At 38.7% G+C, this 13,477-nt stretch overlaps 2 protein-coding genes across 2 annotated transcripts; both read left to right on the forward strand.

Moving 5' to 3' along the window:
* Nucleotides 1-8,173: 8,173 nt before the first annotated feature.
* On the forward strand, nt 8,174-10,220 carry LOC134305057 (uncharacterized). The gene is made up of 2 exons (XM_062990082.1): nt 8,174-8,457; nt 8,552-10,220. The coding sequence occupies exons 1-2, from the start codon at nt 8,337-8,339 to the stop codon at nt 10,075-10,077; spliced, it is 1,647 nt and encodes a 548-aa protein (XP_062846152.1). The 5' UTR covers nt 8,174-8,336; the 3' UTR covers nt 10,078-10,220.
* Nucleotides 10,221-11,089: 869 nt separating this feature from the next.
* On the forward strand, nt 11,090-13,136 carry LOC134305073 (uncharacterized). Its single transcript, XM_062990084.1, has 2 exons — nt 11,090-11,373; nt 11,468-13,136. Exons 1-2 carry the CDS (start codon nt 11,253-11,255, stop codon nt 12,991-12,993), a joined length of 1,647 nt encoding a protein of 548 aa, XP_062846154.1. The 5' UTR covers nt 11,090-11,252; the 3' UTR covers nt 12,994-13,136.
* The last annotated feature ends 341 nt before the right edge of the window (nt 13,137-13,477 follow it).

A 13,477-nucleotide genomic window follows, 5' to 3' on the forward strand; every position in this document is an offset into this window, starting at 1 on the left:
ACTTTAGGGAAAATCTGTCGCGCCAACTTGCAGACATTTCCGTCGATTCAATTTTGCCATCTCAGCTTTCAGTAGCTCCAACCACTTCCTCATCGTTTTACGTCACCCACATTCCTCAGATAGAGCAAGTATCAAGAAATTGCTGGCTTTGCTACAAAAAATTCAAAAAAGAAAATAAAACAAAGATTTCATGCATGGCTCCTGAGTGCCAAGGTAGAAGATTTTGTTTAGTTGGCAATCGAAACTGTTTTCAGTCTTGGCATTCTAGCGAAGGAGATGAGTTTCGCAGTTAGACCTACACAGGGCTTCTGTCTTCTACTGTCAGTCCCTCTCATCCTTTCTCAACCCCTGTGTTTGTGTATATGTTCTTTGTTTCTCTTTCTCTTCACAGGTCAAAGTTCAGTGTGCATTGTTCATTGGAAGGAGGTAATTTGAGGTAATTTGAGGTAATTATCCATTGTGCATTGTCTGTTAAATATTTTGTAGTGAATTTTTGGCAAAATGGCTTAGATGAGATTTGATATCCTGTTGCCTCAAAACTGTTTACTGAATTGTTCAATGATTATCCTGAACAAATAATTGCTTTTTCTTGTATTGTTGAATTGGATTATTTGAGTGTTTCTTTTATGGAGTGATGTTCTTCAATAGTGCTGAACTACTGTATATTGTATTGTTGTTTTGAAATTATTTATAGAATGAGAAGTGTATATAATTCTAATAAAAATCTTTAATGTTTTTGAACTATACACTGTTGTTAGAGTGCTTATTTTGTCAAATACATTTTATCTGCTGTCTTATTTCAAAAATATGGATGTTGACAATTTAGTAATAATTACGAAAAAAGTACTCCAAAAGTACTCCAAGTACTCCAAAAGTACTTTCATTGGTTTATAGTGTATGCTGACATTGATAAAAAGTGAGGTAAAAAAGGAGCTACACGAACATTCTAAATTGCTAAATGACACCTTCTGCTAAATTGATCATAACTTTTGAATAGAAGATGATAGATTCAAAATTATTTTCTTGACAAATGGCTCACAAAATTGCAAACATTTCATATGTTCTATATTTTTCTCTATATTGCACAGAAATGTGTTAAAAATGTAAGTATTTATGAATTAAATAAAAAACGAGAGATTTTTTTAGGTTGATTTTGAAGGTTTTTTGTAAACATTTATTATATTACACTTGAAAAACATTGTGTTTCATATAATTTTAAAGAACTGATTCTCCTGGTTATAATGGTGTGTGTATATGCAGGGTTTTTTTTCATAAAAGTACACTTTCATTGGTTTATAGTGTATGCTGACATTGATAAAAAGTGAGGTAAAAAAGGAGCTACACGAACATTCTAAATTGCTAAATGACACCTTCTGCTAAATTGATCATAACTTTTGAATAGAAGATGATAGATTCAAAATTATTTTCTTGACAAATGGCTCACAAAATTGCAAACATTTCATATACTCTATATTTTTCTCTAAATTGCACAGAAATGTGTTAAAAATGTAAGTATTTATGAATTAAATAAAAAACGAGAGATTTTTTTAGGTTGATTTTGAAGGTTTTTTGTAAACATTTATTATATTACACTTGAAAAACATTGTGTTTCATATAATTTTAAAGAACTGATTCTCCTGGTTATAATGGTGTGTGTATATGCAGGTTTTTTTTTCATAAAAGTACACTTTCATTGGTTTATAGTGTATGCTGACATTGATAAAAAGTGAGGTAAAAAAGGAGCTACACGAACATTCTAAATTGCTAAATGACACCTTCTGCTAAATTGATCATAACTTTTGAATAGAAGATGATAGATTCAAAATTATTTTCTTGACAAATGGCTCACAAAATTGCAAACATTTCATATACTCTATATTTTTCTCTAAATTGCACAGAAATGTGTTAAAAATGTAAGTATTTATGTATGAAATAAAAATTGAGAGTTTTTTTAGGTTGATTTTGAAGGATTTTTGTATAGATTATGTTACACTTAAATAACCATACTGAGTTTTTTATCATTTTAAAGAACTGATTCTTCTGGTTATAATGGTGTGTGTATATATAGTCTATGCTATGTACGGTATTTACACAATAAGGTTTTTTCTATGACCATGTTACATAGTGTCCGAAAATGGAATGTTCCACTCAGGCATGAAAGGGTTAATAGACAATGCTAGACCGAACAAACACATAAACCCTACTAAACCTTAACAGAACCTACTACACCCTGTTAGACCTTAACAGACCCTACTAGTCCTTGACAGACCTTACTAGACCTAAACAGACCCAACTAGACCTTAACAGACCGTACTAGATTTTAAGAGACCCTACAAGAACTTAACAGACCCTACTAGACCTTAAAAGACCCTAAAAGACCTTACTGGACTTTACCAGACCCTACTAGACCTTACCAGACCTTAACAAACCATACTAGACCTTATCAGACACTACTAGACCTTAACAGATCCTACAAGAACTCACTGAACCTTAAAAGAACCTACTAGACCTTATTAGACCTTAAAAGACTTCAAAACCTAAACAGACCCTAATAGACCTTAACAGACCCTAAAAGACCTTACTAGACCTTAAGAGATCCTACTAGACCCTACTAAACCTTAACAGACCCTAAAAGACCTTACTAGACCTTAACAGACCATAAAAGACCTTACTAGACCTAAAAAGACTTTAATAGACCTTATTAGACCTTAAGATACTACTAGACCTTAACAGACCCTACTAGACCTTAACAGACCCTACTACACCTTAACAGAGCCTACAAGACCTTAATAGACCAAAAAAGACTTTACTAGACCTTAATAAACCTTAACACACTACTAAACCGTAACAGACCCTACTAGAACTTAAAATACCCTACTAGACCTTACCAGACCATAAAAAACCTTAATAGATGTTAACAAAAGTTAACAGACCCTACAAGACTTTAACAGACCCTAAAAGACCTTTCTGGACCTTAAAAGACCCTATAAAATTTGATCAGACCCTACTAGACCTTAATATAAAATATTAGACTTTAACAGACCATACTAGACTTTATTAGAACTTAAAAGAAACTACTAGACCTTACAAAACATTAATAGACAATACAAGACCTAACTAACACATAAACCCTACTAAACCTTAACAGAACCTACTACACCCTGTTAAACCTTAACAGACCCTACTAGTCCTTAACAGACCTTAACAGACCAAACTAGACCTTAACAGACCGTAGTAGACCTTAACAGACCTTACTAGACCAATTAGACTTTAGAAGAACCAAATAGACCCTATTAGACCTTATTAAACCTTCAAACACTTTACTAGACCTTATTAGACCATACTAAACCTCAACAGACCCTAGTTGAACTTAATAGACTTTACCAGATCTTACAAAACCCTACAAAACTTTAACAGACCCAACTAGACTTTAACAGACCCTACTAGACCCTAAAAGACCCTATTAGACCTTAACAGACCCAAATAAACCTTAAAAGACACAAATAGACCTTACTAGACCTTAACAAACTCTAAAAAATTTAAAAGTCCTTAACATAACCTTCTAGACTTTAACAGACCCTATTAGACCTTACAAGACTTTACCAGACACTTCTAGACCTTTGTAGACATTACTAGATGTTAACAGACACTACAAAACCTTACTACACCTTAAAAGACCCTACTAAACCTTACTACACCTTAAACCATACTAGACCTAAAAAGACCCTACTAGGCCTTACAAGAAAGTAAGACCCTACTAGAACTTACTAAACCTTAACAAACCCTAGTAGACCTTACTAGACCTTAAGAGACCCTACTAGACCTAAACAGACCCTATTAAACCTTAACAGACCCTAATAGACCTTACTAGACCTTATGAGACTTTTACAGATCGTAAAAGATCCTACTACACCTCAACAAAAAATACTAGACTTTAACAGACACTACTACACATTAAAAGACCTCACAAGAACCTACAAGAACTCACAAGAACCTACATCAACAGACCTTAGTTGACCTTACTAGACTGTACCAGACCTTACAAGACTTTAAAAGACAATTCTAGACCTTAACAGACACTACTACACATTAAAAGACCTCACAAGAACCTACTAGACCTTAACAGATCATACTAGATCCTACTGGACCTTACCAGAACCAATAAGACTTCACTAAACCTTACTAGACCTTACCAGACCCTACTACACCTTACTAAACCTAAAGACCCTTCTTGACCTTAACAAACCTCACTAGACCCTAACAGAATCTACTAGACTTTAACAGACACTACTACACCCTAAAAGACCTTTTTAGGCTTTAACAGACCCTACTAGACTCTACTAGACCCTAACAGACCATAACAGACCCTAAAAGACCCTAACAGACCCTACAAGACATCAACAGACCTCAGTTGACCTTACTAGACTTTACCAGACCTTACAAGACCCTACTAGACCTTAAAAGACTCTACGAAACCCTATTAGACATTAACAAACCCTACTAGACCTTAACAGACGCTACTAGACCCTATTAGACCGTAACAGACCCTACTAGACCTTACAAGACTTTAAAAGACAATTCTAGACCTTAACAGACACCACTAGACATTAGCAGATCCTACTAGTCGCTATTAGACCTTAAAAGACCTTACTGGACCCTATTAGACCTTAACAGAACTTACTAGATTTTAATAGACCCTATTAGACCTTACTAAACCGTAAAAGATCCTATTAGACTTTAAAAGACCTTCAAAGACCCTACTAGACCTTACAAGACCTTATTAGACCTTAACAGACCCTACTAGACCTAAACAGAAACTAATAAACCTTACTAGACCTTAACAGACCCTACTAGACCTGAACAGAAACTTCTAGACCTAAACAGACCCAAGTTGACCTTTCTAGACCTCACCAGACAATACCTTACTAGATTTTAACAGAACCTTCGAAACCTTACTAGAACTTAATAGACCATACTAGACCTTAACAGATTATACTAGACACTAACAGACTCTACTAGACCTTTTGAGACTTTTATAGACCCTACTAGATCTTACTACACCTAAACAGAGCCTAATAGACGTTACAAAACTTTAATAGACCCTATTAGACCTTACTAGACCCGACTAGACCTTAACCGACCTTATAAGACCGTAATAGACACTACAACACCTCAACAGACTCTACTAGACCATAAATAACCCTATTAAACCTTAACAGACATTACAAGAATCTACTAGACCTTAAAAGACGTTACAAAAACCTACTAGACCTTATAAGACTCTACTAGACCTTAACAGACAATACCAGGCCTTAATAGCACATAACAGACCCTACTAGACCTTCACAGACCCTACTAGAATTTAACAGACCTTACTAGACCCTAAGACCTTAACTGACCATATTAGACCTTAACAGACCCTACTAGACCTCAACAGACCTTACTAGACCTTAAAAGATCTTACAAGACCTTAACAGACCCTACTAGACCTTAACAGAAGCTTCTAGACCTAAACAGACCCTAGTTGATCTTTCTAGACCTCACCAGACAATACTAGACCTTACTAGAACTTAACAGAACCTACGAAACCTTACTAGACCCTACTAGACCTTAAAAGACCCTACTAGACCTTAACAGACCCTACTAGATGTTAAGACACTACTAGACTTTAACAGACCTTATTAGACCTTAACAGACCCTACTACACCTCCTAGCGCAAGACAAGCCCTACTAGACCTTAACAGACCATACTAATCCTTAACAGAACCTACTAGACCCTATTAGACCTTAACAGACCTTACTAGACCTTAACAGATTCTACTAGACCTTAACAGACTCTACTAGACTAGACTGTAACAGACCCTAATTGACCTTACTAAACCTTAAAAGGCCCTATTACACCTTAGTAGACCTTAACAAACCCTACTAGATCATATTACACATTACAAGACCTAACAGACCCTACTATACCTTACTACAGGGGTTTTCAACCTGTGGTGAGCACTTGTCTGGAGAGAGTACTTGTCTACTAGACCCTATTAGACCTTACTAAACCTTAACAGACCCTACTAGACCAAATTACATCTTAACAGACTCTAAAATACATTAACAAACCTTACTAGACTTTAACAGAACCTAATAAACCTTAACAGACCCTAGAACATTACATTATCAAACACTACTAAACCTTACAAGACCTTACTATACTTTAACAGATACTACTAGACCTTAAAAAACCCTACTAGACTTTAACAGACCGTACTAGACCTTAAAAGAAACTACGAGATTTTACTAGACATTAAAAGACCCTACAAGACCTTACAAGCACATAAACCCTACTAGACTTTAACAGACCCAATTCGACCTCAAAAGAACCTACTAGACCCTATTAGACCTTCACAGACTCTACTAGACCTTACAAAACCTTAACAGACCCTACTACACCTTAACAGACCAAACTAGACCTTAAAAGACCCTACTAGAACTTACTAGAACTTAAAAGTTCATACTAGACCTATTACACCTTACTAGACCCTACCAGACCTTAACAGACTTAACTAGCCTTTAAAAGACAATATTAGAACCTTTCAGACTTTAACAGACCCTACAAGACCTTACAAGACCTTAACAAACCTTTAAAGAATTTAACAGACCCTAGTAGACCTTAACAGATCCTACTGGACATAAACTGACCCTACTAGAGCCTATTACACATTACTAGACCTTAACAGACCCTATTAGACCCTACTAAACCTTAACATAACCAACTAACCTTACTAGACCTTAACAGAACATACTAGGCCTTTATAAAGCATAGAAGACCTCACATTATCAGACACTACTAGACCTAATAAGACCTTAACAGACCCTTCTAGACCTTAACAGACCCCAAAAGACCTTAACAGATCTTAATAGACCTGATTAGACCTTAACAAACCCTACTAGACCTTAATATAATTTAAATGATCCTACTAGACCCTAATAGACCTTAAAAAACCCTAAAAGACCCTAACAGACCCTAATAGACCTTAAAAGACCCTACTAGATCTTAGTAGACCTTAACAGACCCTACTAGACTTTAATAGAATTTAAATGACCCTACTAGACCTTACAGACCCTACAAAACCCTAAAAGACCTTAAAAGACCCTAATAGACCTTAAAAGACCCTACAACACCTTACTAGACCCTATAAGACATTACTAGACTTTAACAGACCATACTGGACCTTAACAGACCCTAATAGACCTTATTACATCTTAAAAGACCCTACTAGACCCTATAAGACCTTAACAGACCCTACTAGTCCTTAACAGACCCTACTAGACCCTAATAGACCTTAAAAGACCATAATAAACCTTAAAAGACATTACTAGACCTTAACAGACCATACTGGACCTTAACAGACCCTATTAGACCTTCCTACATCTTAAAATACCTTACTAGACCCTATAAGACCCTACAATTATTTAACAGACCCTACTAGAACCTATTAGACATTAACAGACCTTACTAGACCTTACCAGACCCTACTAGACCAGAACAGACCCTACTAGATTTTAAAAGACCTTAACAGACCCTACTAGACCTTGGCAGAACTTAATTGACCTTTACCAGACCTTAACAGACCCTACTATACCATAACATACCTTATTAACACTAGAAGTCCCAGAAATTTCGAGCTCCCCCCTGAAGTCCCGAAAGAGGGTCAAATGACCCTTAGTCCGAACTGACGACTCTGATGGCTCCAATTAGCATCCTTTCATTTGTAAATGTGGCCATTGCCTGAGGAATCTGCAGGGGGGAGTAGAGCTGAATTCACACTAACGTCTGTCTAATACTTGAAAAGGACTAAAAACTCACAAAGATCAGTTTCAGTTCCCTGTTCCTAAATGTTCTGTACAGAGAATTAGCCAGACATTATGTAATGGCTTTTTCCATCCAAAAGTCAGCTTTTTAAGTAGTTATAAGTCAAAAAGTTTTACCATATAAATCAATAAATTTTACCTAAAAAATCAATTTCTAACATACTCTTAACAGTTGTGAAATCAACTGGTTATATTGTACATATAGTTTGCAAAACATACAATCTGTTTCAAGTTTTCAAGTTTTTCTAAAATAATTTATTTATGTTTTTGAGTGTAATATGAGTTTATATTATGAGTGTAAGCAAAAGAATGTAAGCTGCTCCTGAGTGTGTCTGCCCACCCCCCAGCTGCATTGTTGTGCAGGGGATATGCATAAGGTTGCTAACACCTTAGCAAATTTGCATGCAGCCTTTTGTGCTGTGGGGGATAAATAGGTGACTGCTTCACCTATTTTGTTCAAAAGAAACAAAATGCAGAGAAGGCTCACCACTCAACAGGCATTGGAACTGATCCTGAGCAACACCAACCCTTGTGACTCAGATGGAGAAGACATAGTCCTTCAACCGGATTCGGACTCTGAGCTGTCTTCAGGTTAGATTTTTCAAATTACCTATTTTTATTTCCTGACTATCTTTTTTATTTAGAACCAAAACAAAATGTTAATTTGAAATTATTTATCTTGCAGATGAGGAGACTCCTCCTCTACCAAAAAAGAGAGCTCGGTTGGCGAGTGAGCCGACAGAGACCGCAAAAGATGGCACAGTGTGGCGTGAAGTACAAGTGGGGAAACGTCTCCATTTCACCCCAATAGAACCGTACCCTACAGATGGAGAGCCAAGGGCTAAGGCCAGACGAAGTGTCCGGAGTCGCCTTCAGAGCTTCCTCTGTTTTATCACTCTTGACATGCTTCGTAGCATTCAAGAATGGACTACTCAACATGCACGTCACACAGAGCAGGTGGATTGGTTCATGGATCTCCCGGAACTAATGGCATTTATTTCAGTCATTATCTTGCGGGGGGTGACCAAGGTTCCATCACTACGTGACAGCTGGTCAGCAAACCTGGCAAACCCAAGGATCATTGCAACTATGGCCCGAAACCGCTTCCAAGACATCATGCAACACCTACGCTTTGATGACATGTTCACACGCAGTGAGCGAGCGGAGACCGATAAGTTTGCTGCAATCTCCGATGTGTGGAGATCGTTTGTCACCAACTGCATCGCATCCTACAACCCTGGTCGACACATCACTATTGATGAACAGCTTTTCCCGTCAAAGACTCGCTGCTGTTTTCTGCAATACATTGCAACAAAACCAGACAAGTTTGGCATCAAGTTTTGGGTGGCTTGCGACTTGAAATCAAAGTACATCTGTAATGTCCTCCCATATCTTGGCAAGGACCCCAGTCGTCCCAGCAGGGAGAGACTGTCCGAAACTGTAGTGATGAGGCTGATGGAACCATTCATGGACAAGGGCAGAACTGTAACCACGGACAATTTCTTTACATCATTGTCACTTGCACAACGACTGCTTAGCCGGAAAACCACTATCCTCGGCACAGTCAACAAGAGTCGCCGGGAAATTCCTCAATCCACTAGACAGATGGACCGCACTGAATTCACCACTCAGGTGTTTTCAACCACTGGTGCCACACTGACAGTGTATGCACCCAAACGAAAGAAGGCCGTCTACATTCTCAGCAGCATGCACAGCGTGGTTGAGACTGAGGATACCAACAAAAGGAAGCCAAACACGGTCACACAATACAACCACACAAAGTGCGGTGTGGATGTAATGGACCAAATGGTGCGGGAGTACAGCGTGCGTGCAGGAACACGGAGATGGCCAGTCGCCGTGTTCTACAACATGATTGACATGGCAGCACTGAATGCGCATGTTCTTTATCAGGCATGCACTGGGGTGCAGGAGAGACGGGTGGACTTCCTGGTTGAGCTTGCAAAAGAGTTAGGTGACTCTCATGTGAGTGAAAAGAAGGCACGCAAGGAGAAACTCCTTCGGCAACAACCTTCCACACCCAGCCCTGGCAAAAGGGCGAAGTGTCAGGTCAACCATCGATGCACGAACAATTGTGCAACTGAGAGATGTGTTGACTGCTACAAATACACGTGTGGCAAATGTACCAGGGACATACCCAGGCAGTGCCAGGTATGTTCCGACAGTGCAGACAGACTGCTGAGTGAGTGCTGAAATGCTAGTCACACAAGAAGGACATGCCACTCACACACACACACGCAGCCCCCCACTGCAGCCTATTGTAAATATGTGTGGAATTGTTTTATTCCTTGTATTTTTTTTATTATTTTTATAACAAAAATAAAAAGCATGGAAACAAATAACAGTTGTTCTTTTGTATATTTTTCACACTGAAATTTCAGTCCTCTTGACTTAGACACAAATGCTTCTGGTCATTACTCACAGCTGTACCTTGCTCTAAAATTTCTAATTCTCTATTTAAAATATATAAAAAATGATTCATTGTTTCAGTGCTTTTTTGCTCAAATAAAACTAAACTAAATACAATATGTATAGTCTTTATATTATCAAATACAATAAACTGAATAGAACTAACTAGAAACTAAATGGCTAAACTCAATGGAAAACAACAACCTCCTGTGGTGCGACAGTAATGGCCTTATTTGCAGAACAAAAGACGGTGATTATAGGATGTTAGCTAAAATCCTTCAGGTCATTCGACCCGTCTCTGGGTTCCAAAGGTAGAAATGCTAAATGACCCCTCTCTGGGACTTTCCGAACTGACGACTCTGATGGCTCCAATTAGCATCCTTTCATTTGTAAATGTGGCCATTGCCTGAGGAATCTGCAGGGGGGAGTAGAGCTGAATTCACACTAACGTCTGTCTAATACTTGAAAAGGACTAAAAACTCACAAAGATCAGTTTCAGTTCCCTGTTCCTAAATGTTCTGTACAGAGAATTAGCCAGACATTATGTAATGGCTTTTTCCATCCAAAAGTCAGCTTTTTAAGTAGTTATAAGTCAAAAAGTTTTACCATATAAATCAATAAATTTTACCTAAAAAATCAATTTCTAACATACTCTTAACAGTTGTGAAATCAACTGGTTATATTGTACATATAGTTTGCAAAACATACAATCTGTTTCAAGTTTTCAAGTTTTTCTAAAATAATTTATTTATGTTTTTGAGTGTAATATGAGTTTATATTATGAGTGTAAGCAAAAGAATGTAAGCTGCTCCTGAGTGTGTCTGCCCACCCCCCAGCTGCATTGTTGTGCAGGGGATATGCATAAGGTTGCTAACACCTTAGCAAATTTGCATGCAGCCTTTTGTGCTGTGGGGGATAAATAGGTGACTGCTTCACCTATTTTGTTCAAAAGAAACAAAATGCAGAGAAGGCTCACCACTCAACAGGCATTGGAACTGATCCTGAGCAACACCAACCCTTGTGACTCAGATGGAGAAGACATAGTCCTTCAACCGGATTCGGACTCTGAGCTGTCTTCAGGTTAGATTTTTCAAATTACCTATTTTTATTTCCTGACTATCTTTTTTATTTAGAACCAAAACAAAATGTTAATTTGAAATTATTTATCTTGCAGATGAGGAGACTCCTCCTCTACCAAAAAAGAGAGCTCGGTTGGCGAGTGAGCCGACAGAGACCGCAAAAGATGGCACAGTGTGGCGTGAAGTACAAGTGGGGAAACGTCTCCATTTCACCCCAATAGAACCGTACCCTACAGATGGAGAGCCAAGGGCTAAGGCCAGACGAAGTGTCCGGAGTCGCCTTCAGAGCTTCCTCTGTTTTATCACTCTTGACATGCTTCGTAGCATTCAAGAATGGACTACTCAACATGCACGTCACACAGAGCAGGTGGATTGGTTCATGGATCTCCCGGAACTAATGGCATTTATTTCAGTCATTATCTTGCGGGGGGTGACCAAGGTTCCATCACTACGTGACAGCTGGTCAGCAAACCTGGCAAACCCAAGGATCATTGCAACTATGGCCCGAAACCGCTTCCAAGACATCATGCAACACCTACGCTTTGATGACATGTTCACACGCAGTGAGCGAGCGGAGACCGATAAGTTTGCTGCAATCTCCGATGTGTGGAGATCGTTTGTCACCAACTGCATCGCATCCTACAACCCTGGTCGACACATCACTATTGATGAACAGCTTTTCCCGTCAAAGACTCGCTGCTGTTTTCTGCAATACATTGCAACAAAACCAGACAAGTTTGGCATCAAGTTTTGGGTGGCTTGCGACTTGAAATCAAAGTACATCTGTAATGTCCTCCCATATCTTGGCAAGGACCCCAGTCGTCCCAGCAGGGAGAGACTGTCCGAAACTGTAGTGATGAGGCTGATGGAACCATTCATGGACAAGGGCAGAACTGTAACCACGGACAATTTCTTTACATCATTGTCACTTGCACAACGACTGCTTAGCCGGAAAACCACTATCCTCGGCACAGTCAACAAGAGTCGCCGGGAAATTCCTCAATCCACTAGACAGATGGACCGCACTGAATTCACCACTCAGGTGTTTTCAACCACTGGTGCCACACTGACAGTGTATGCACCCAAACGAAAGAAGGCCGTCTACATTCTCAGCAGCATGCACAGCGTGGTTGAGACTGAGGATACCAACAAAAGGAAGCCAAACACGGTCACACAATACAACCACACAAAGTGCGGTGTGGATGTAATGGACCAAATGGTGCGGGAGTACAGCGTGCGTGCAGGAACACGGAGATGGCCAGTCGCCGTGTTCTACAACATGATTGACATGGCAGCACTGAATGCGCATGTTCTTTATCAGGCATGCACTGGGGTGCAGGAGAGACGGGTGGACTTCCTGGTTGAGCTTGCAAAAGAGTTAGGTGACTCTCATGTGAGTGAAAAGAAGGCACGCAAGGAGAAACTCCTTCGGCAACAACCTTCCACACCCAGCCCTGGCAAAAGGGCGAAGTGTCAGGTCAACCATCGATGCACGAACAATTGTGCAACTGAGAGATGTGTTGACTGCTACAAATACACGTGTGGCAAATGTACCAGGGACATACCCAGGCAGTGCCAGGTATGTTCCGACAGTGCAGACAGACTGCTGAGTGAGTGCTGAAATGCTAGTCACACAAGAAGGACATGCCACTCACACACACACACGCAGCCCCCCACTGCAGCCTATTGTAAATATGTGTGGAATTGTTTTATTCCTTGTATTTTTTTTATTATTTTTATAACAAAAATAAAAAGCATGGAAACAAATAACAGTTGTTCTTTTGTATATTTTTCACACTGAAATTTCAGTCCTCTTGACTTAGACACAAATGCTTCTGGTCATTACTCACAGCTGTACCTTGCTCTAAAATTTCTAATTCTCTATTTAAAATATATAAAAAATGATTCATTGTTTCAGTGCTTTTTTGCTCAAATAAAACTAAACTAAATACAATATGTATAGTCTTTATATTATCAAATACAATAAACTGAATAGAACTAACTAGAAACTAAATGGCTAAACTCAATGGAAAACAACAACCTCCTGTGGTGCGACAGTAATGGCCTTATTTGCAGAACAAAAGACGGTGATTATAGGATGTTAG

This window comes from Trichomycterus rosablanca, chromosome 2, assembly GCF_030014385.1.
Source record: "Trichomycterus rosablanca isolate fTriRos1 chromosome 2, fTriRos1.hap1, whole genome shotgun sequence".
In the NCBI taxonomy this organism is placed as follows: Eukaryota; Metazoa; Chordata; class Actinopteri; order Siluriformes; family Trichomycteridae; genus Trichomycterus; species Trichomycterus rosablanca.